Source organism: Ambystoma mexicanum, chromosome 2p (assembly GCF_040938575.1).
Source record: "Ambystoma mexicanum isolate Mex_15411 chromosome 2p, UKY_AmexF1_1, whole genome shotgun sequence".
Lineage (NCBI taxonomy): Eukaryota > Metazoa > Chordata > Amphibia > Caudata > Ambystomatidae > Ambystoma > Ambystoma mexicanum.
The window spans coordinates 497,334,205-497,356,934 of NC_090923.1; the positions used below are offsets into that span (position 1 = coordinate 497,334,205).

At 42.2% G+C, this 22,730-nt stretch overlaps 1 protein-coding gene across 1 annotated transcript in view; it reads left to right on the forward strand.

The window, feature by feature from the left end:
- SLC6A11 (solute carrier family 6 member 11) overlaps positions 1-22,730 on the forward strand; it is a 1,097,166-nt gene that overhangs the window by 994,589 nt on the left and 79,847 nt on the right. Inside the window, exon 13 of the mRNA XM_069643914.1 lies at positions 22,508-22,608. Coding sequence (XP_069500015.1) covers positions 22,508-22,608 — 101 coding nt within the window. The remainder of the gene's footprint in view (positions 1-22,507; positions 22,609-22,730) is intronic.

Genomic DNA, 22,730 nt, shown 5'->3' on the forward strand with positions numbered 1-22,730 from the left:
AATCTCGTGGACAACCCTGATGATTAATTTTGGCCCAAAGCTTACCCCTATTAATGGTATCAAAAGCAGCCCGGAAATCAATCCTGGCCACATAGAGGCGTGGCTGATCTTTGGTCTTGCCCACTTTAGCAAGTGAGTGTAATAGCCAAAGACAATGGGCGTTGCCAGAGCCTGCACGAAAGCCCATTTGAAAATGACTCAGTAGACTGATTGAATCTACACATTTTGTTAGTCTGACTAGGATCAGGGACGCAAAGATATTACCAGTTGCATCTAGCATGGCTAGTATCCTAAAATTCTCAGGGTGTGTTCTGGGCCGAGCTAGGGATCTGTCCTTCCTGGCCTACCTTACTGAACAAACAGTATAATAGTTTCCCCCAGAATATTGTATTCTTTTTTATTATTGCATTAGGTAACCCATTCGGGGCAAGGGGCTCTGGAGTCTGGTAAGGCTTCAACTTTCAGCATGATCCCACCCTGCGAGAAGCAAATTCTGAATTTGGCTCCTGGCCAAAGGGGATTTTCCTTAGGAATAGAAAGTTTTACTGATGTAGCTCAGCCACTCCTATTCCCCAATAACACACATCTCATAGGATACTCTTTTAGAGTTAAAGGTCCTCAGCATTTTCCAGAGCTTATGTGAATCCCTTGTTCTTGAAATAGAGACCAAGTATTGCCGTTGTGCATTTCTGCTGGATAGTACCCAGTCCTTCAACCATCTTTGATATCTGTTTTTTGCCATATGAATTGCGGGCGTATCTTCTGCGAGAGATCTAGTATTCTTCCTGATCACGGTTAGTTGTCGCCTTAAGTACTTTTTTGATTCACGGATGACCTTGTCAAAACAATATTTCTTATTCCTATTGCTAAGCATGGAGTAGTGGCTTTTTTGAAAGGCCAACGTTCGGGTGCTGGCCTTGATCATTTCCTCAAACTGGTCGGCCGATAATTAGACCACCGAAGATAGCAACTTTCCAGCCTGAGAAATGAAATGGTTGCCAGCCCTTTCAACACTACTATCTGACCAACATATCCTGCTACCAGCGTGATTCCTTTCAAGTTCCCTGAACCGCCATTGATATTTATGGCCTTTATTTCCCAATGTAAATAGAGTATGGCATGATCACTAAAGGTTGAGTCAGGGCCAGCGAGTTACCAAAAAAGTAGTCTAGCGTTGATGTTTTCATCCCAGACCTCCAGGTACTTTTACCAGGAATGTCACCGGCTACCCTTGAAAGAACCTTTTTTGTCTCTAATAGTGACAGATTTACATTTAACAAATTCGGTATCATTATTTTTGTTACTAAAATGGCATCTTGCATTGAAATCTCTGCACCCCCAACAAATATCTGGGCATATTCATCCAAGTTTTTAATACTATTCATCACACTCAACCCAAAATCTGAGATATCATCTGTTTTGGCTAAGCCAGGAGGGTCATATACATTGATAATATTTATATCACCAGTAGTTTTATTTGTACTTACTGTGACCGCCAAAACATAAGTGCTATCGCCATTGGTATAAATTCTTGACTCCAATGATGAGGCCTCCATATGGACTGCCTCTCAGCCCTTTATTGTCCATTACTTGAAAAATGTGATAGTCATCAATCAATAGTTTGGAAAGAGACCAAACCACCTGTAACAGGAAGATGTCCCTCTGCAGCAGGAATTCTAATGACCTTCCAGTCTCTAAAAGGTGAGCAAATCCCCAGGTACTCCAAGTTCAGATAACAAGTTCTCAATTTCCCATGGTCCAGTCATTATCGTTATTAAGAACCAGCCAGTTCAGAAAACACAGGATATTTATTTGTAGTGGAGAATTTGTATTAGCACAAACATCTTTGTGGCCTATGGTATTTATTTTGTTTTTGATAACTTGCACATCAAGACGCTGGCTCGAATCGGCTATCAAGACCTCCTCAGCAACATCTAGATCATAACCTAGGTCTGCATAATGATCTTTGTAAGATCTAATCATTCAAGCAGTTTCGATCGCACTGCAGTAGATTTTAACAAATTGAAATGTAGGGTCTTTCATTGGCTCAATAAAGTCAAAATCCCTGTTGTCAAGAAATCTTAATAGTAGTATTTTGCATGTCAGGGCCAAAACATCTGCTCTGTTGAGATGAGGATGATATCTAGGTTTACCCTAGTTTCTTTTTCTTATGGTGATTGTTCAGGATAAGCCAGTCAAGACTGCCTTCAAGGTTGTATCAGAGACAATATTCCCCCCTTTTTGATGTCTGTCGGGAGGTATGGGAACAGTAATGGTAGATGCACGATTTTTTGGTTGCACCACAAGATTGGTAGTCGTAGGGGGAATGGGCGGAGAGGACACCATGCTCAAATTCTGTTCAGACACATCGTTCGAAACACTATGATGTCTGTCATTCAGCAACCAACTCGTTAGCATGCCTTTAGATCTAATCTCCTTCTTACATTTCCTTTTAGACTTTTTTGTTTTCTTAATACGTGGGACTGGTATAGGTACCTCCTCTAGGCCTTCACAATTTTGTGTGGGTACAAATTCTGTATTGGTCTGTACACCTTTGCGAATTTGTCTCTCCTTTCTCATGCATTGTTTATGGGTCAGGTAGATGGTCAAGGTCTCACTACGGATCTCGGCCATCTCCTCAGCCTCAGATGTAATAAGGTCAGCATCCACAACACTAGCCCTGTCAATAGATACAATTTCATCATGTAAGTTCCAACCATCAGAGGTATATGGAACTGCAGCAGCAATCTGCTCGTCTAGGTCTTTGTCTTCATCAGCTTTTCTATGCTGCGATTAAGACAGAGACCTCCTCCAATATCCAACCACACATCTTCAGTAGCAGCTTCATTGCGAATTTTAAAACCGACAATTGCACTTCGGATGCACAATGCTCCACAGATGTTCTTCAGTTGAGGTGGTAGTATCCCCCCATCATCTATAGGGCACATATTAGGTGAGGCCAATGGTCTATGCCCAGTGTCATCAGCACCACTGTGCACACATTCAGGTCTCATAGGTGCCTTTCCAACAACACTATTAGTTATGGAGTGGTGGGTGACCTATTCTTGTGGCTCAACATTCACTGAGGGCTGATGTTGAATTTGAGTATCGGGGGAAAGAGGGTCACACAGTGAGTAGCAAAGGACCAACAGTGAGTGGTTATTGTCCATTGCAGAAAAAAAAGGTCAGAATGGGATAAGATGTTTTCCATACTTGGTATCACACAGTTAGAGGGTCCATTATCGATTCACAATGTTGATGGACAGTGGGTGTTGATTGTCGATACAGATGTAAAGTAAGAGTCAATGGTACCACTCCTTGTTGTGTTTGCCACTGGGTGAGCGTGTTGCCTGTGCTCTAGAAGCTCTCAAATTATTTCCCTTAGCTGGATTGCAAGCACCAAAGCCCACCTGTGTTTTAGGATTGGGAACGGATTTCCTCAGTTTGTGGTTGTGAGACCGCAAGCTAATTTTTCAAGGCATCTTATTTTGTTATGTTACAAAGAAGAAGATTTGGTCAATGAGCTTAGTTGTAAACCAGGTCCAAGTCCTCCCGAGAGAGGTAAGAATGGCATAGTAGAAACGTTCGCCCAAACGGTATACATGCATTTCACTGCGGTATTTTTCATTGCATGTTTTTTCATCACCGTTTTTATTTTGTTTAAAAAGTCATCTTTCTTTTTTGGGGGGGTTAAAACATTAAATATATGGTTTTGGGTGTAAGGGAATAAAAAAAAGGGGGTTTTGAGGGTGTAACCCCCATCCCCAAAAAAAGGGAGTTTTTCGAAAAAAAAACAGCGATGAAAAATACCGCCGCGAAATAAAGTAGAACCGCCCAAAGAGGTCCAAACTGGTTTGGATCTCAGAATTAAAAATATAGGGATACAATTTAAGGAACATAAAGTGAATAAAAATACTAAAATGCAAAGTAAAACGCAGCAATCAAGAGATTTTCCTCTCGGTAAACAGACAAATGGTTATGAAGTCAGGTCGCTGTTTCCCTGATTTCCATATATTTATTTTTTCTTTAAACTTTATTTAGATAGCATGCAGGTGGGTAACAGGAAGAACAGTGTCCATACATTTGTATCATCACAGTTTTACAAAGAACACATCACTCTTGTTTTTCTAGTAATTGATAGCTATACCACCAGCTCGATGTCATTTTTTATCTCTCAAATATTCTCAGAACGGTCCCCAAATGTCTTTATGTCTGCCCATTGCTGTCACTGTTCCAACATATCCCTCTACCCTTTCATTTGTATATGTCAGATCTCTGAGCCAGTATTCGAAAAGGTACCTGGTTACTGCCTTGCTCATCCCAGGTCGGTACAATAATATCAACAAACGAATGAGCAAGGTCAGGTCGATCTCTGCTGAAGAGTAACCACTGCTACACCCTGAGTGGGTAACCCCTTGTCTAGGTGGTCATAGAATTCTCATGAAACTGTTCCTCTGCACAAAAGGGTTTTATTTTGAAGTGCGGTGGTGTAGTAATATGCTCGTATTTTTCAAAAACATAGGACATTCACATTTGAGGACATACGAAGTGTAGTACCTAAGTATGAATGATCAAGTAGTCAATATTTGAGACATCTACTTGTACAGTTTGTTCATTCTCTATAGGTTCCTTGGGAAGGAAGCTTAGAGAATTCAGTCGAATCATAGACAGGTAGGGGGCCTATAGAGTGTGGGCACAATCAAGAGTTGAACAACAACATATAATACATGCCAACACGACAGTGTTTCGGCCATTTTGCCTGGAGCTAGGTGAGCTCTAATGGTGTAGGCCTTCATCAGGACAGGAGTGTCTTTACGAGTGGAGGGTCCTATGTGGTCTGTAGGAGGGAAACAGACAAAGAACGTGTCAGGATGTACGTGTTCAGCAAAAGATCTAGCAGAGAGAAGTTATGAATACTATGTAAGGCGGATGCCGGTGCTTACCGAATCCGAGGAGCTTAGTGGCTCAGATTAAGAGGTGGAAGGATCCACTTCTTTAGGATGCAGTCGTCATCTTGTCAACAGGCGCGGTCAGGCCTGTCAGGTGAAAAGGAGGTAGGATTACTAAATGGCACCCCAAGGGTGCGGTTCCTCTCTAGCCCATAGTTAGTGTGTGACTCGGGAGGTGGTGGTGTAGGTCTTAACAGATTTGGTGAGAGTAGACCTAGTGGTGGTCCCACTAAACGTGGAGTGCACTTAAATGGGATAAAAAGGGCTTCTGTGGAATCACAAATGCCATTTATCAAGTGCACGGGGAAATTAGTTCAAATCTGTATTAAATACAATGTGATTAAAAAGAGTGCCCCTTCTCAAAAGTCCTGGGGGAAGGGTGGACCGTGATCTATGTGGGCTGTGCAAGTTCTGGATTACGGTGCCATAACACGTGTCATGCAACCTATGGTGTAGGTGGCACGAAGGGCTATGGGCGTTTAAATGTGCAGAGTCATACTGTTTAGAGATTCCTTACAGTGAGGGTAGGCCTACCAGTTTCTGTGCATAAAGCCGCGTGCAGTAGCGCCTACCTATTGCCAGTGCATTCAGCTGCCAAGATCGTTGAAGCAGCAGTGTGTCATCTCAGATGTCAAGGATGCAAGTGTGTAGAATGCAGGCTAGGGCCATATTAAAGAACAAGGGCCCTGTGGTGGGGAGACTACCTAGATGCCTGTTTGGAGTTGATGCAGGCAGTCAGTCGGGCCAAAATGCAAGTCATGCAAGGTGTGGCGCAGGATGATGGTGTCAGCCACTGTCAATCCCTTTGGGTGTCAGCTGTCATGTAGTATAGAATCAGGCCTGTGTTACTTCATTCCCACATGTTGTTCATGACAGGTATATGACATCAATGGTTTATATCAATTTACAGATGTAATTATTTAAAAGGATTTGACACAAAATGAAAAAACAAATTGTTACACAGTGCAAATTCTTGTTTTTAGAAAATGGAAAGGATCTGTATGAAAGTCTGGCCAGATGCAAGGTGGATGTGGATTCTCAGAGAGCATCTGCAGCCATATTGTATAAAACACATTGCTGTAGACGGGTGTTCTGTCATAGGACATACATACTGTCGCCATATTTTACAGGAAATGCTTCCACTCTACAGTTATGTTCAAACCCTCTTTGACAGTTCGTAGTTTGTGGACCCATTTCTCTTCTAGTCTGGTCAGGGTTTTGTCAATGTCTCCACCTCTACGGGTGGTGTTTACTTTCTGTAAAACACACCACTTTATATCCATGTTGGTGTGGTTCTTCTTAACATAGTGTTCCACTAGTGGTTTGTCCGGTACCTTTTTTTTTTGTACAAGACCGGTCCTCGCCAATTCGGGTCTTCACAGCTCTCATGGTTTTCTCAACGTATAGAAGTCCACATGGGCATTCAATGGTGTAAATAACTTGTTTGGTATTACAGTTTGTGTGATCCTGTAAGGTCCACGAGATCTCTTTGTGTGTGAATACTTTGGTTGTCTCGGTGAACTGACAGGCCATGCATTTGCCACACAGGTAGTGTCCTTGGACAGGTGGTAAGTTCCATAGAGTATTGGGTTGTTTTGGAGTTTCAAGAAACGTATGGACCAGTGACTCTTTGATGTTGCGGTTTTTCTTGAAGGCAAAAAGGGGCACTTTTTGGAGAGACCCAGTGTTCTTGATAAGTGGCCAGCGCTGCTTGATTGTCTTTTTTATCAAATTGCTGAGTGGACTGTAGGTTTTCACGCATACCAGTCTGTCCAGTTCTTTTTTGGTGGTTTTGGTGAGGATGCTAGTACGGTCCGTGTTTGCTGCTCGCTTGCTTGCGTGTTTCACGGATTTCCTCGGGTAGCCTCTGTTGAGAAGGCGATTTTGTAGATCTGTGGCGTGTTTCTCATACATGTCATGGTTGGTGCAATTCCTCCTAATCCTCAATAACTGTCCGTTGGGCAGGTCATATTTCAGACCTTGAGGGTGATAGCTTCCAAAGTGTAGTAAGGTGTTCCGGTCTGCAGGTTTCCGAAATAGTTCTGTGTTTAGATAGTCTCCTGACCTGTAGATGTGGAGGTCTAGGAAGTCAATCCCATGGAAGTCCCAGTGCATCGTGAAGTTGATGTGAGGATTGCATAGATGAGCCATTCCTGGAATGCAGTTAGGTCTTGTTGGTTCCCCTGCCAGATGAGGAGCACATCGTCGATGTACCTTTCCCACAGTTTGATGTTGTTTCTCTAGGGATTAGTGTCTGCCAGGATGTTTTTGGTTTTGTAATGTGCCATGTACAAGTTGGCAATGTCTGGTGCAAAGGTGGCCCCCATGCTGACCCCTTTGATTTGGTTGTACAATTGGTCTTTGAATAGAAAGAAATTTTCGGTCATTGCAAGTCTCACACATTCTAGTATGAAGTCTGTAGGGACGGTTTCGGTGTCATTTCTTTTATCCAGAAAGAGTTTCAGTACCTCTAACACCTCTAGTTGTGGGATTGAAGTGTAGAGGGCCTCTACATCCAGGGTGGCTAAGATGTAATCTTGTTCCATGTTTTTGGTCCCCAGCATGAGGATGGTGTCCGTGCTGTCTTTGAGGTAGGAATTCATTTGTTTCACAAAAGGTTTCAAGAAGAAGTCCGTGTAGACTGATAGGAGTTCGAAAATTGAGTCACAAGCCGATACGTTCGGTCTTCCAGTAGGTTTTTGTAAGTTTTTGTGTATCTTTGGCAGTATGTAGAACGCCGGGATTCGCGGGTGAGCTTTATTGAGGAAAAGATGCTCATCTTCGCAGATCCAAGTTTCTCGAAGTGCGTGGTCTGTTAGGCTGCCAATCTCATCCTGTAGACTCTTGGTGGGGTCCACTTGTAAGGGGCAGTAGGCGTTGATGTCACTCAGTAGGCAAAGGCATTCCAGGTCGTAGTCCTTGGTGTTTTGGATGACGATGCCACTGCCTTTGTCCGTGGGTTTGACGGTGATGTCATGGTTGTCTTTAAGGGAACGTAACGCTGTGCTTTCATCTATTTTTAGGTTGTCTGCATAGAAGTTGTGCTGTGTGAGTCCCTTCTGGACAGCTTTAGTGACCATTTTCTCATATGTTTCGAACTCACAAGGGATAGTGTGGGGAGGAGGCATAAATGTTGATTTCATGTTGAGGCCTCTGGTGTTGTCTGTACCTCTTTCGGGTCGTTCCATGATAGTGTTTGAGTTTTCTGGTAGGTAAACCTTGAAGAAGTATTTCAAGCGAATGTTCCAGAAAAAGCGTTTCAGTTCGACTTCAGTGTTGAAGGCATGAGCTTTTGCTGCTGGTACGAGCCATTCATGAATTTTCAGTGCTGAATTAATTTCCATTTTAACAGAATACATTTCTTTGCTATTATACAGCCCATGTTGAATAGTCTACGTATTTTGATATTGACCTTACCAATGTCCTCATGTAAATATTTGAGGTGGAAGAGTGTAGGGGGAATCTTGGTTATTGTATGCAATGCTTCAGCCTCCTCCCACCAGAATTCAGTCACCTTCGGGCAGCTCCAGAACAGGTGCATAGTGTTTGCTCCTTATTGACTACATTTCAAACATTTATCTGTTGTCTTAGGGGAGAATTGTGCCACATTTGCTGGTTTGTAGTGTAGTCTGTTCAGCACTTTGAATTGTATGAGTCAGAGTCGTGCATATAGTGAGACATATTTTGTTATGAGACAATACCTCTGCCATTTGGTCTCATCTCTGTTTGTACTTATGTCTCCTTCCCACTTCACTGTTGCTGTGTTGTGTTGTTCTCTTTCCCCTTGTGCTTTCCCATATAGCCTAGACAGTAGACATTTCTGGTTATCTCCCTGCACCACTATTTCAATGCAGTCACACTTTGCCGGTTCCTGGGGGAATGACGGCCGCCTCTTCCTTACCGCTGCTCGTATGCGATAATATTGTATCATCCGTACAGGATTATCTCCCAATTTCAGTTAAATTCTTCCTCTGTATCAAATCTGCCCTCTGGGTATCGATCTCCAAGTTTCATGTTTTTCCCTGGGTCCCACGTTTTCTGAATATCACTGTCAAATGTAGGGCGCTTGCTGTTTTTCAAATGATAGCGTAGAAACCACAGGAGAAGAGGTCAGCACAGCTTGGCATAGCGGGATAGCGCACCACGCTCAGAGCTCAAAATGAGCAGTTCAAGAAGTTGCATAGGCCGATCACCATATGTATCTAGGCGGACTGCGGCAGGCTATGAACCTCTGCATCTAGCAGAGAGATCACACTCCCACACGCACTCCTGTGTCTAGTTATGCCGCAGTGATTTTACTTACTTCTTACTTCTCACTGTATTCTCCCAGCATGTTCATTCAAAGAAGAGGGAGCCAAATACTATCAGGGAGTACCAGGCTCTCTGGCTCTCCTACGCAAACTGTGACAACTGCAGTCCAACTCTAAGCAACACCGCTACGCTCTTCTGAATGCTGGGGCTTTGAAGCAAACTCCTTCGCCACAAGCAACAACAAAGTGAAAAGTGTAGATAATAACTAGCGACTGTGACAACAATAGTCCAACTCTCATCAACTCTACTACGCTCCGCTGAATGCTGGGATTTAAATATATGTATATACTGCAACACAACACTCTGCAGGGGGGAGCAGTCTCGAGTTCTTTTAAGGCTGTAATTAAGAAGCATGAGAAACACTGCCCCTACCTTAGATTTAACACATGCACAACATCTTCCCCTGTCCACCTGCCCATCCATATCTGCGGTTGGTGCCCTTTCTTTGCTCTCCCTCCCCCACCTTACTTCCTGGCCTCTCCTTCAGTAAAGTAATTAGACTCAATAAAATGCTCCAACATTTCAATTAGAATTTTGCACTATGCTAATGGAAATAATGGAAAACTGTATACTAAAGAAAAAGAAAACAGCACAGAAACAATTTCCTGTCCCAAATACTTTTCTATAACATACAACAATGACCATAATCTATTTACCTTCATGACTATCCACAGTCTCTGCAATCCCCTTTCAAGGCCAGATTGCACCTGCACACCATTGCACAGGACAGTCCTTCTACCCTTTAACGTTTATGTTTGTAACACTTCCTCATTACCTGATTTCGAACTGATCCATCACCAATCACTTCCAAAAACTTTACATATAACCCTATCAACTTATTAAACTTCCACACACCAACTGCCACTTAACAATGTTCTAGAAATCTTTTTCATCTGCATTTCCCTTACTTATACAAAACATTCATACACACATCTACTATAAATGCACGTATGCATTGTTCAGTAACAAAATTGCATGATTGGAAGGGGGAGTAGGGATGGCCAAGTGTTGATAGGAGCCCAGAAGTAAAGTGCCAAGCAATGCCAAGGTTGCAGGCCACTGGCTAACTTCTGGGGCAGAGGAGTCCCAAGGGTGGGGTACACAGCCACCAGGCGGTTAACCTTTTAGGGCAGTGCTGAAAGGGGTGGGGTGTACTGGTGTCACCTCGATATAGGGCCTGGAACCTATCAGCATCAAGAGGGACCAGGCCACCAGTCTCAGTGGTGGTGGTATGAGTTAGCAGGGAAGGGATTAAGGGAAACAGTGAGGGAAAAGCAGAGACGTTTCCAGAACTTAAGGAAGTCCAGCTCAAGTTTAAGAGGAGCAGGAAGGCTGTTCCAAAGAGAGGCAATTGCTGAAGAGAGAAACGTGCATCCCGCTCTCTATTTCGAAACGCGTTTGACAAGCAGAGAATTGGAGTTAGAGGAGTGGAGGGCTTTAGCAGGGGAGTATTTAGGGAGACAAAATTGGAGATGGTGTGGTCCATGGCCCCAGAAAGCTTTGTCAATGATAAAGATGATCAATATGTTCATCCTTGCAGCCACCAGGAGCCAATGTACAAATGTTAGGGCTGCAGCAATATGATCCCTGGGCTTGAGTCCAAGGAAAAGTTTTGCAGCCCTATTCTGTATTAGCCAAAGGGGGCGTAGACAGCAAAGGAAGAGGTTGAGGAAGAGGCTGCTGCTGCAATAGTCTAGCCTAGAGAGGATCAGGGCCCTATAAAAATTGAGCTTTTGTGAGAAGGTGAGGAATGGTAGAATGTCTGTAGCAAGGTGAAGCTGAAAGTGGGCCTTCTTTACAAGCTCCAAAATGTAAGGAGTAAAGGAGAGAGAGGACTCAAAGATGACCCAAGGTTTTTGACCTCACAGGATGGTGACAGTTGGAGGCCCAAGGAGGGCGGCCAATAAGAAGGATCCCCATCTTACTGGTATTGAGACAGAGATTTTTAGCCACACACAATGCCTGTATGGCGATCAGACAATCAGGGATGAAAGACAGGGAGAATAAATGAGTAGAGGGAAGTTTCAAGGAAAGCTGTGTGTCATCAACAAAACAGTGGAAATGAGAAGAAAAGAAGGAGATCAGGTGAGCCAGAGGGAAGAGATAGATATTGAAGAGCCACAACAATAGGATAGAACCCTGGGGTACGCTCCAGGTAGAGAGTGAGGTGGTGGAGTAGAAACAGTCCAGTAGCAGCTGGTAAAGGTGGTTAGTGAGGAAAACAGGCCCATCAGTCCAGTGCCCGGTTCATGATGCCAAAGGTATCATGTAACTGTTTAATGCGGATAGAATGGTTGACTGTGTCAAAGGCGGAGGAGACATCAAGTAGGACTATCCTCAATTGTAGTATGATCATAAATACCATATACACTTCAATAATAGCACTCCACAATATTATAAATACAATATACCCCCCATATCACCATCACCTATAATAACTATACACACATTACTATACTGTATATGGCCACTGACCAGATTCTTGTGGGCATTACCTACAGCCATGCCCCCAAGAATCTGACCACTGTTCACAACCACCACAATCTAATTAAACCATATAACAAGTATGTAAAATAAATCTTCAAATAACAAGTCTCACCATGATACCCTCACCCCACAATCACAATAGCGTCTGTGAACAAAATAATTTACGGCAGAAATGGCAGCACATGCACAGCTATTTCTCACCTATAAAAAGAGCTCTATATCAACTTTTCTCCACCCTTTACAGACCCTCCTTCATCCACAAAATAACCCCAAATATATTTTCTAGAATTCTTTTTCTCACCGCCCTGTCCACGGACAAAGGCCATGATCCGTCCATCCAATATGACGACCATTTCTAAAATTAGGATGCACCTCACATTTTCAGATATCCAATCAGAATGCAACGCTGCAGAAACTTTGGTGATCATTCATCAAACAATGCCAAAATTATACGCTGCCAAAAAAGTACTATTTTTATAAATTGAGCAACATAACCAAAGGTATTATTACCATTCATTATATAAACATTTCTCATAAACAAATATCACCATTTCTTTTTTGACAAAAAAAACAAACACACTTCAGTGACTAGAAGAAAACCTTCCCAAACAGGAAATGATTAAAGATAAAGTCTCTAATGGTAAACAATGCATCTTTCAATAAAAACAAAAACATAATTCATGGAAAGCTCATTGAAATAATAATTACTTCTTTTCTTATAATAGATAGTTTACATGAAGAAACTACACCACAGATTAATTATACCGAATCCCAACAATCAGAAATACAATCCTAAACCCCAACTTTACAGAATGAAATAAGATCAAAATTGAATGAATTTAGCAATGACTTGAAAGAATTTTTTAATTATGTTAAAAATCATTTTATTACAAAATGTTGATTATCACCCTCCTACTTGTACCTGTCCTCCTTGCCCCATCACTCACCCCAATCAAATTCACAAAACATAAATCAAAGACGGTTTGATGAAACTTCTCTCCTTCACTCCCCAGATTATGACTTTATTAAAATTCCAAAACCTCCCATTTATGTTTCTCATTCTTATACCCCATCCCTTTCATAAATATTTTTTAATTTTGTAATTTGTACTTTGAATATCTTGTATATTATTGTGAAAAATATATTCCTATTTATTTTTTAAAACCCCATTCAATAGTCTGTGAACATCTTGACCATTCAGAGGATCCGTTTGCGCAATGGGGCATCCTCAACATCACACCCTGTCCACGTATTTCTGGTCTAGCATGAAGCATTTTAAATGAGTCCATAGGCAACGTACCCATTTGCGGACATCCCAGCACATGCGACAAGCGTCTCCACCCACCAATGTCCACGACACCCTCCGCCAGCATGGACACTTCACAGACGTCATCGTGTAACCGCTTTCGAGTGGCATGCCAACGTGTCCATGGACACTAACCGTGAGAGTGGATGGTTTGAAACTGCATTTTTAGCCAATCTAGAATGTTTCAAGTTGAAGGTTTACCGTTTCAGAGCTCCTAAATCTATTCTTAGTTGATCTGTCCACTTTTTTAAGGTCTATTTTCATCTCAATATTCCGTAGACAGTTGGAGGTCTGTGGACGGTTCCTCTGTAGGAACCCACCCACTACTTTTAGTCATTCTCAATCTGACAGACCCGAAGAGAGCATCTTTGGAGAGCTACTTCCAGGACACTTCCAGGAGTATAAGAATGGCATATGTCATAACCTTCCCACAGTCTCAGGGGCCACCAACACCACCATCACCACACAGCAGACCTGGACAGGGGAGCAAGCACAATGATGCGGAAGAGAATGACAAGGAACACAAATATGAGGTAGAGGAGTTCCTACCTCCATCACCCACAGAGGGGGTGTACCAAAAGCTTGGGCTGCCAAGGTCGAATGCACTGAGTGCAGGGTCATACTCAGTCGTGGATAATCTGGGCAGTACTTTTTTGTGACCACCTCCATGCAACACCACAGGTGCTCTAAATAAGGCTATTCCTTTCTCAAAGAGAAGTAGGCTGTCTTCCTCTACCCCATCGTCCTCAACCGCTCCTACCACCACACAGGCAACTCCTGTGAGACAGAGCATAGCACTAGCTCTTTCGCATGCCATACAGAACTCTGTTTCAGAATGCTTTGAAGGCCCTAGTCAAGATCATGAGAAACACTGCCACCTACCTTAGACTTATGACATGCCCAACATCTTCTCCTGTCCCTTTGTATCTATGGTTGGTACCCCTTCCCTCTTTTCCCTCTTTTTCCACCCTCACTGTACCTGCTCGTCTCTCCTACAAAAAAACAAAACCCATAGAAAATATAAAAGCCTGAAAGACAAAAAAAGTTTGTTACACCTTCCAACTTGATATGCGCGTCGTCAAAAGATGCCATTCCTCTAAACAAAATAAAAAAGCACATACACCTTTATTGAAATGTTGTCCAGCTTCTTCCATTTCAGAAAAAAACGAAGATTGGATATCATAAAAAATGATCTTCCCAGCTGGAAACAGTTCCATTAGGCTTTTCAACATGTCCTTCATGGCAAATTGCAAAGATCCTGCAGTCACAAAACCCAGACTGTTCCTTCCACCATCTACAATAATAATATCTGGACGTTTAAAGTGAGCCATACTCTCACAGAATGAAATAAAGTTGCCCACTTTAATCCTCAATCTGCATAAACAGGAAACTTCCACTTCAATCCAATAGTAGCAGAGATGCCACGAGATTCAGTATAAACCTTCAATGAATAGATTCAAGAATCACCCACCATCCACACACTCTGCTTCTTCATAGCCATAGCCACAGCCATCTTCACCACACAGAACAAAGAAAAGACTTGCTATTCTGTACTCCTGTACACTTCAACTCCTCCTCCACAACCTCAAAACATGATTGGCTATTTCCCCAATGTCCTCTTTCCATGCCTGACATCCTTAAAAGGCCGGGTTAGCACGTGCGCGTCGTGGACACCGTAGCACCTGCATACCTTTTGTTCCACCTATAAAAACAGCTCCATATGAACTCCCACGACTTTCAATCCGATAGAAGCAGAGATGCCACGAGTTTCAGTATAAATCTTCAATGAATGGATTCAAGAATATCCCACCATCCACACACTCTGCTTCTTCATAGCCATAGCCACAGCCATCTTCACCACACACAACAAAGAAAATACTTGCTATCCTGTACTCCTGTCCACTTCAACTCCTCCTACACAACCACAAAACATGATTGGCTTGTTCCCCAATGTCTTGTTTCAGCGGCAGACATCCTTAAAAGACCGGGATGGCAAGTGCGGGTCCGCGGACCCGGTAGAACCTGCACACCTTTTCTTTCACCTATTAAAACAGCTCCATAGGAACTTTCAGCAGTGATGTCCATGGACTCGGCAGTGCCTGCAACCCTTTTTTTCACCTATAGGAACAGCTACATATCAACTTATCCCACCCCGCCACCCTTTGCATGTCCTGTTTGGCCACGAAAAAAAACCCAAAATCTGTTTTCCAGACGTTTTTCTCACTGTGCTGTCGGTGGCCAGCAGTGATGTCTGTGGACTCGGCAGCACCTGCAAACCTTTTTTTCACCTATAAAAACAGCTCCATATCAACTTGATTCCACTCCCTCACCATTTTCAGGCCCTCTTTTGGCTACCAAATAACCCCAAATGTTTCCCACACTTTTTCCTCACTGTGTTATCCGTGGACACCAGCGGCTGTCTGCGGATCCAATATGGCGACGGTTCTCAAAAAATTGCGCAGACACGTTTTTTATACTTCCAAGCAGTGGGTGCATATGATGTCTGTTGACGTCATACCGGACGCTGAATGGTTCAGAGGCGATTTTCCGACTCTGAATAAGCAAATGAGTCCGTGGACCTGACCCAGATACCACTTTTTGGGTAATTGTTTTAAAACTACTGGACAGATTTACACCAAATGTACAAAAGCACACTTTCGGGACCATGTCACCACTCCTGGTGTAAATTTGGTGAAAATACGTCCAGCATTTTGGACTGTAGGCACGAGCAAAGGTATTTTTCCATTGCATCTATGAGGATTTCCAAAAATGTTGGGATCCCCCTATAACTCCTTGACAAAACCACACAAGACCAGACTTTGCAAAATCATTCTGAGGGGGCCAAACACTTTATTTTTGCAAAGTTTAGTGAGGGTGGCAAAGTTATAATGCCCCCGAAAAGTACTCTTTCTAGGAGTTGAGCAACTTAACTATAATTTCAAGGCCACTAAGGCAGGCCCACTAATACCTCATATCAGCATCAATAGTACCATCAATGAGGTCAGCTCCTGCTCCAGCTTACTGCCTCTATATGCACACACTGGGCTAACCCCGATAGGCACCACCACATTTTCCCATCTCTTAGATTTAACAATGTCTTATTGTTTGAATAAGTCGTCTTCAGCTCATTAATAATAACAGGAACAATGCTTTGTTTGTTAACAAGAATCGCCATTTGTTCCGCACATTCCTTCATAATAGCAGTCCGTTTGTTTTTTACTCTTGTCAATGGTCAACCCCAGGTACTGTTATCTAGAGACCTGTTCTGCTGGTCCCTCAGATGTATGCAAAGGACAAATTGTATGCCGAGAGTGGCCATAGTACATATACATCATCTTTTCATAATTTATCTTAAGCCCATTTTCTTTAGCACATGCATTCAAAGCTTTTGCCAATCTAGTAAGGCCCACCAAAGTATGATCCACCAATATAACATAATCCGCATAGGACATCCATCCTACAAGGATCTGGCCTATTTCTGGGAGGAAAGTACCTAATCTCAGACAATCGTCTTGCTAAATCCGCCAGGCACAGGTTGAAAAGCATTGATGTGAGCAACAGCCCTGTTCCCCCCTTTAAATGTAGGGATGTGTATCTACAGTATCCTATCTACAGTATCACAGGCAGCTTTGACATTTAAATACAGTATATACAATGGTGGATTATTACATTTGTGTGCCGTATAAATTACCATATTCAACATTAATATATTGTAGGTTGTTGCTGACACTGCCCGAAATCCAGTTTGGAAAGGGCCTAATATTTTTTGTTTTTCTACCCACCGTTTCAACTTCTTTAATATGATTGTAGCAAATATCTTGCCTGGCACGTCCTATTATGCAAGTCTATGCAAAAAAGACGAGCACACTCGTCCTTGGCTCTTGAGGGGTTAATTGGCTGATGACGTGCACACATTCATTTTATATATCCGAATGAACACGTCATGTTTCCAAGACTCCGGAATGCATGCGTCCTCACACACTCTGTTCAATAATATCATCTCAATATATTTTCCCACATCTCTGGGTTGCTAAGAAGAAGCACGCTGGCCGGCGACCTGGATTTTTTTTATCAATACGTACATTCTTTCATTGTCAAATTCCATGTTCAATGGGATCGTGCCCATGCCATATTGTAATGGTTGTCATGACCCCTGTATGTGTTTAGTATGTACATGGTCCAGGTCTCCTTGATAATGGGGATTGTTATACTTGCATCATTTGTGCCATTAATGTTTTTAAATGTGCTACAATCCCTTGTGGGATCTCCCTTTTTAAAGATTCCAATCATGGGCTGTCACTGAGCATTCCTAGTAGAAAAATACCATCTCTTGACCTAGTTGTTATAATCCCACTTTGCTTTCTTTATCAATTATACTATCCCTAGTGCATGTATATCAAGCCTCTTCATTTGTCTAAACTTTTTCCTAAAATGGCGCTTCACATCTCTTATTTCTGGATCATATATCCCCACATGCTCTACACCCTGTGTAACCTCATATGTGCTACCTGAAATGGTTATGTTTGAAGTGTGTTGCCTAAACCAATGCACAATTTCACTGAAGAAAATAACTAGCATGTTACTTATATTGGAGACCTCAATTCCCTCTGTCTGTGTGTCTAAAGCTTTGACGTTCTTCTCTGTCCAGGTTATCGTGTTGTTACCAGTATTAAAATCTAGGTCAAAACACAAGAAGTGATGGCTGGAAGGTTTAGAATAAATCTTAACCTCTGACATTGCTCTGGGCAAGCCTCCAGACCATCATTGTTCGCCTGCCAAGCCATTACAGAAGAGGAAAGACCATATGCAAATCAGGCTGGGTCCCACCCCCAAAGTGGCAGTTCAGCATTAACTGCTAGGTCACATCCTTTCTGCAAGAGACCACAAACATCCCTATTATCTAGGACACCCATTTTCGTCTGTCGATGCCTTTGCCAAACCATGTTTAACCGTAACATAAGGATGGCATGATCACTATAGTCATTAAAATCCACATTCAAATAGTCAGCAAAGGCTGTATTTCCATTATTTATAAGAAAGTAATCAAGTGTGGACATTTTGTGCCCTACTTGCCAAGTATATTTACCTGGGTTGTGTAGCCTGAGTCTACTAGTCAATATAATGAGTCCATACTCCCTCATAAAATGCAGATAGTGCCTACCCTGCTCATTTAGGTTCTTCGTTATCAATTAGCTCTAATATTCACTATTTCCTCTGGATGGAGGGGCAATCCAGGCCACTGAGGGCGAAACCAGCATGGATGCCACTGCGTGAACTTTGTCCCAATCCCACCTGCCTGGTGGCAGATGCAATTGGTCCTCCTATTTTCAAAATCCAGCAGCCAATGGAGCCGGATGGCAAACGCCGGCCTCCACCTAAGGGCTGCACATAAGGGGCATGCTGACTCCTGTCTGGGCCTGTCTGGGTCTGGAGGGTCCTGGGGGCCGCTTCCAACCACCTGTCGCGGCTGAAATCATCATCGGCTCCACCCCCACTGCAGGCTGGTAATACTTCCACCAAGCATTTATTATTGTATCCATTGCAGCACTACGTTCATTCGAATACATCCCTCATCCCACCCCCCATGTCACTGTGACTATTGCCTACTCTGCTACACTCTCACCTTGGCATATGATGCTCCGCCTACAAACCTCGGGACGTACCCTTTACCTGCTCGCACTCGTATCCTCTGCCCCACTGTCCACCTCTGTTCCGCAGTGATTTGCATCACCACAACCTCCTGGTACTAGATCACGTTACTTGGCTACAAAATCTGTCATAACACACCCAATTTCAAATGACAACGCTCCATTATTATAAAGAAGACTTTCTATCTGTTACACTGTATCTGCTTATGTTCTAACCACCTCCACTACTATCTTAACTGCATCAACCTTGTCACTTGTATACTATCTGAAGGAGCTCCCTTTTACATGAGGAGTAGTTTTCCCTGTCTGTATATCTGCCTTTTCCTATATATGAACTTTCTGTACCAAGCACCTAGATGCCTCAAGGTTTTGTTCGCTGTAATAAATGCTAAAATAAATAAATAAATAAAGCAACTATCTGATTGACTAAACAGTGTGCATTAAGTTATCCCCCTATTATGACCATCTTATCCCCATTTACCATTTGCCAGTCCACTAACATTTCACCTAAGGTAACATCTACCTCACTAGTTAACTTACCCCTAGGAGGCTCAAAGACATGTATTAATGCATCTTATCACTATCGTCATTCCCTGTGAATAATATCTCTACTGGCAGAATGTTTACTTGGTTATCTGGTGCTTTAACGTCCACCATGGTCAAATAATGTAATGTTCCAATCATCAATCTACTCACTGGACAACCCACCAAACCTTTTTTGGCAATTTATTGAAATATTGTATAACTGTCCATGTTTAAGGGTGATGTCAACCAACTGTCTTGAATGATGAAAATGTCACTGTCTTGCAGTAAATTGGCACCCCCAGTACCGCTGACAAAATCGTAATGGCCATGGGTGTTCCAAAATAGCATTGTTAGTGTTCATGGTCTACTCGTAGGGCTCACCACTAAGGATTCCGTTAGCCAGTCTCATTCTTTTGATACTTTTTCTGTTTCTCCTAACTGAGTCCAGTTCATGTGGAACATAATGTGCTTTTCCATCCACATCCAAGAGACCAAAATAAGCAAATATGTCTGTGGTTGAGTTGAAGGTTTCATTGCTTCCTGCTGTCGCAGATGCTGTAACAGAAAAGGATCTGTGTTAACAATCACAGATCCTTTTCTGTTACAACATCTGCGACAGCAGGAAACAATGCATACCAAAAATAGGATAAAAACCGTTATACATGTGGTGGTGGTGTAAGGTTGGTCAGTCACTTCTTTGCTAATGACACACATAATATCTCATGGAGTGTACAGAGTGGCTGACTCCTGTGCTGCTCATTAAGTTCTAACTCCAACACTTGCAAACCTTTTCGGTGTGTATGCGATCTTTCTAAATTCTGATGATAAGCTCTTCAAATTCTCAAACCTCCTAGACATCAACTTGGGCCATTCTTTTTTATTTGTGGATACTCATTGACCTCTTTTCTTCTGATGACCAAAACACATTAATCTGAAATGTACTCTACACATCTTTCCCTTCTTCAAAACAATCGCCAACCATTCAATCCAGAGGTTTCTCCTCCTACCAGATTCGGTTTCCATCTAACACTACCTGAGTAAATATAAATTATTGAGACAATATATCTGGGGAGGCTGTAGGGGTCATCATCTTTAGGTTGAACGAATTTCAAACTACAAATCAGGGGTTAGCCCTCGGGCAGGCGTGAGGCATCTGTCAGGACTGCCAGGCAGTTTAACTTCCCATAATTCCCAGTGTGTTATCCAGTCCCAGTTATATCCCGCCCATGAACCTTGTCCTTAACTTGCTGGTAGAGGCACTTTAGCTGTGATGGTACCATCTAGTACAAAAAAAGAAACAAGGTTGAGATGAACTATTTACAACTGACATCAGACAGCTTCAGACGTCTGGCAGTTTTCACTACTGAACATTTATTTAGTAATGTTCCAAAACAGAAACATACTTTAAAGAGGGTACTGTGCTAATTATCAAACAGTGCATTAAGGAAACAGTCCAGCTTCCCAGTAAGTGAAATACTTCAGGGAATAAGTGCGCATCTAATAGATATGTGTGCATCCTTCATTTAAAATGATTGCGCCTTAGCCATTCATCTCCAAGTTCAATGCATTGAATGCCATTGAACTTGGTACACATGATATCTAATATTACAGTGCTTAGAAGCAGTGGTATTTTCTTACTCAACACTACATGAAAGGTTGCACTATATCTAGTAAAATAGAAGGTCTATGCCATATATTAACTTTGTTGATCCATGCTTTGCTAAAAAAAACTCTACAAATACAAGTTCCAAATCCTTCTGTCATTGAGGAGCATCCACTTAAGATAAGGGGCTCAGGTTGCAGGTCCAGCCGTACCTGTGCAAAGGAGCACCTTTGGCATATGAAAGTAGTACCTGGAGTGGAAGGTTGTAACATGCTTTAACATACACGTGATGATTGTCTGTCATGTAATTCTATAGCTGGCATTATATGGCAGTGTCTATCTATGTGCATCCGTACTGACAGATGGAGGCAGATGGAGGCAGTGACCCTCACCTATGATGGGTCTACACTTGTTTACAGGCACGTGATATATGCCATATCATCCATCATATGTCACTAGCATAACATGACGGCACCAAAGGCATTTCAGAAGAGTACCCATGCAAACATATGGTTTATTTTACGATTTGTGTAGGTTTTTATTTCAGTGATACCACTACCTATGATGTCAGCAGCATCAAAGGACACGTGATAGAACTTCATGCAATGCAGCTGAGATTAGAGTTCATATAACGTCACTTCCCTTAATGCATCGTGTGAGTGATGTTATTTCCTCTGCCCGTGACCTGTTTGTGAAATGACGTCCTTGATAGAGTCCTTAGGATCCATGGAACCGTCCTTTCCTCATGTGGTGGAGGCGTTTTGGTATGCGGAACAGGAACGTCATGATTAAAATGTGTCCTTTTTCAGATGGTTTGAGGAGATTTTTACATTTTGTTTTTTAAAGCATACCTAGTGTAGCTAAATACATATCTACATGGTAACGGTCCACCTGAAGCAGGGCTAAAGTCAAGGGTACATGCGTGTAAAGTCAAGTTTCCACCCAGTTTTTTCAGTCCCTCCAACTAAAATGAGAAACACTGAAAGTCTTCCTTGAATTTGTGAATTAAAGCAACCTCAGGTCTGCAGGCCGGACACTTCACCTCTGCCCTATATAACCTGATGAAAGATAACAAACCACTAAAGGTAAAATGTCCCATTTCGGTACTGCAAGTTCCAGAGAAATCATTTGTATTGGTTCTTGAAGTTTAAAACATGCACACCTTTTAACGTTTTCAACAACTCTATTGAAGAAAATATCCTCTCTTGGTTGTGTGTGTGTGTGTTGATTTTATGAAAGGCAAATGCCATTCCTCCTGTGCAATTTGGTTGTTTATGCAAAGCCAATTGAATGAAATGTGCATATTTGACTTTGATATGCACATTTCTGGAGTCGTCACATCCCATTAAGTTTGTTGATGAGTCCCTCCCACTTATATTTTTAAGACTTGACCCCTGACCTCAAGTAAATATGACCTGGGCTGAATAAGAGGACCAGGACATCTCCTTTGGTGTTAAATAACAGACCGATTCTTATGATTCTTTAGTTCTAAGGTTCGTAGACTAATGGTACAGGGATCATCAAGGTGAATATAGAGGTGTTGGAAATTTCACAAATATAATGCAAAATATGTTTGTTTTTCAAATGAATGTACATATGCAAAACCTGACTGTATAAGAAACAAAGCTGAAATAGAACAAATTGCCACTAATTCAATTATATTTTGATTTGTTTGTAGGAAGCAATCGATTTTACGATAATATAGAAGACATGATTGGATACAGGCCATTTGTATTAATAAAATGGTGTTGGATGATATTTACCCCTGGTATCTGTGCTGTAAGTATTTTATGCATTGTATACATGTGACATTTAGCAAATAACAATATTTCAATTTATGATAAAATGTAATATTATCTATGTTCGATGCAGATGTTCAGGGACAAGTAAGCTTTTCACAC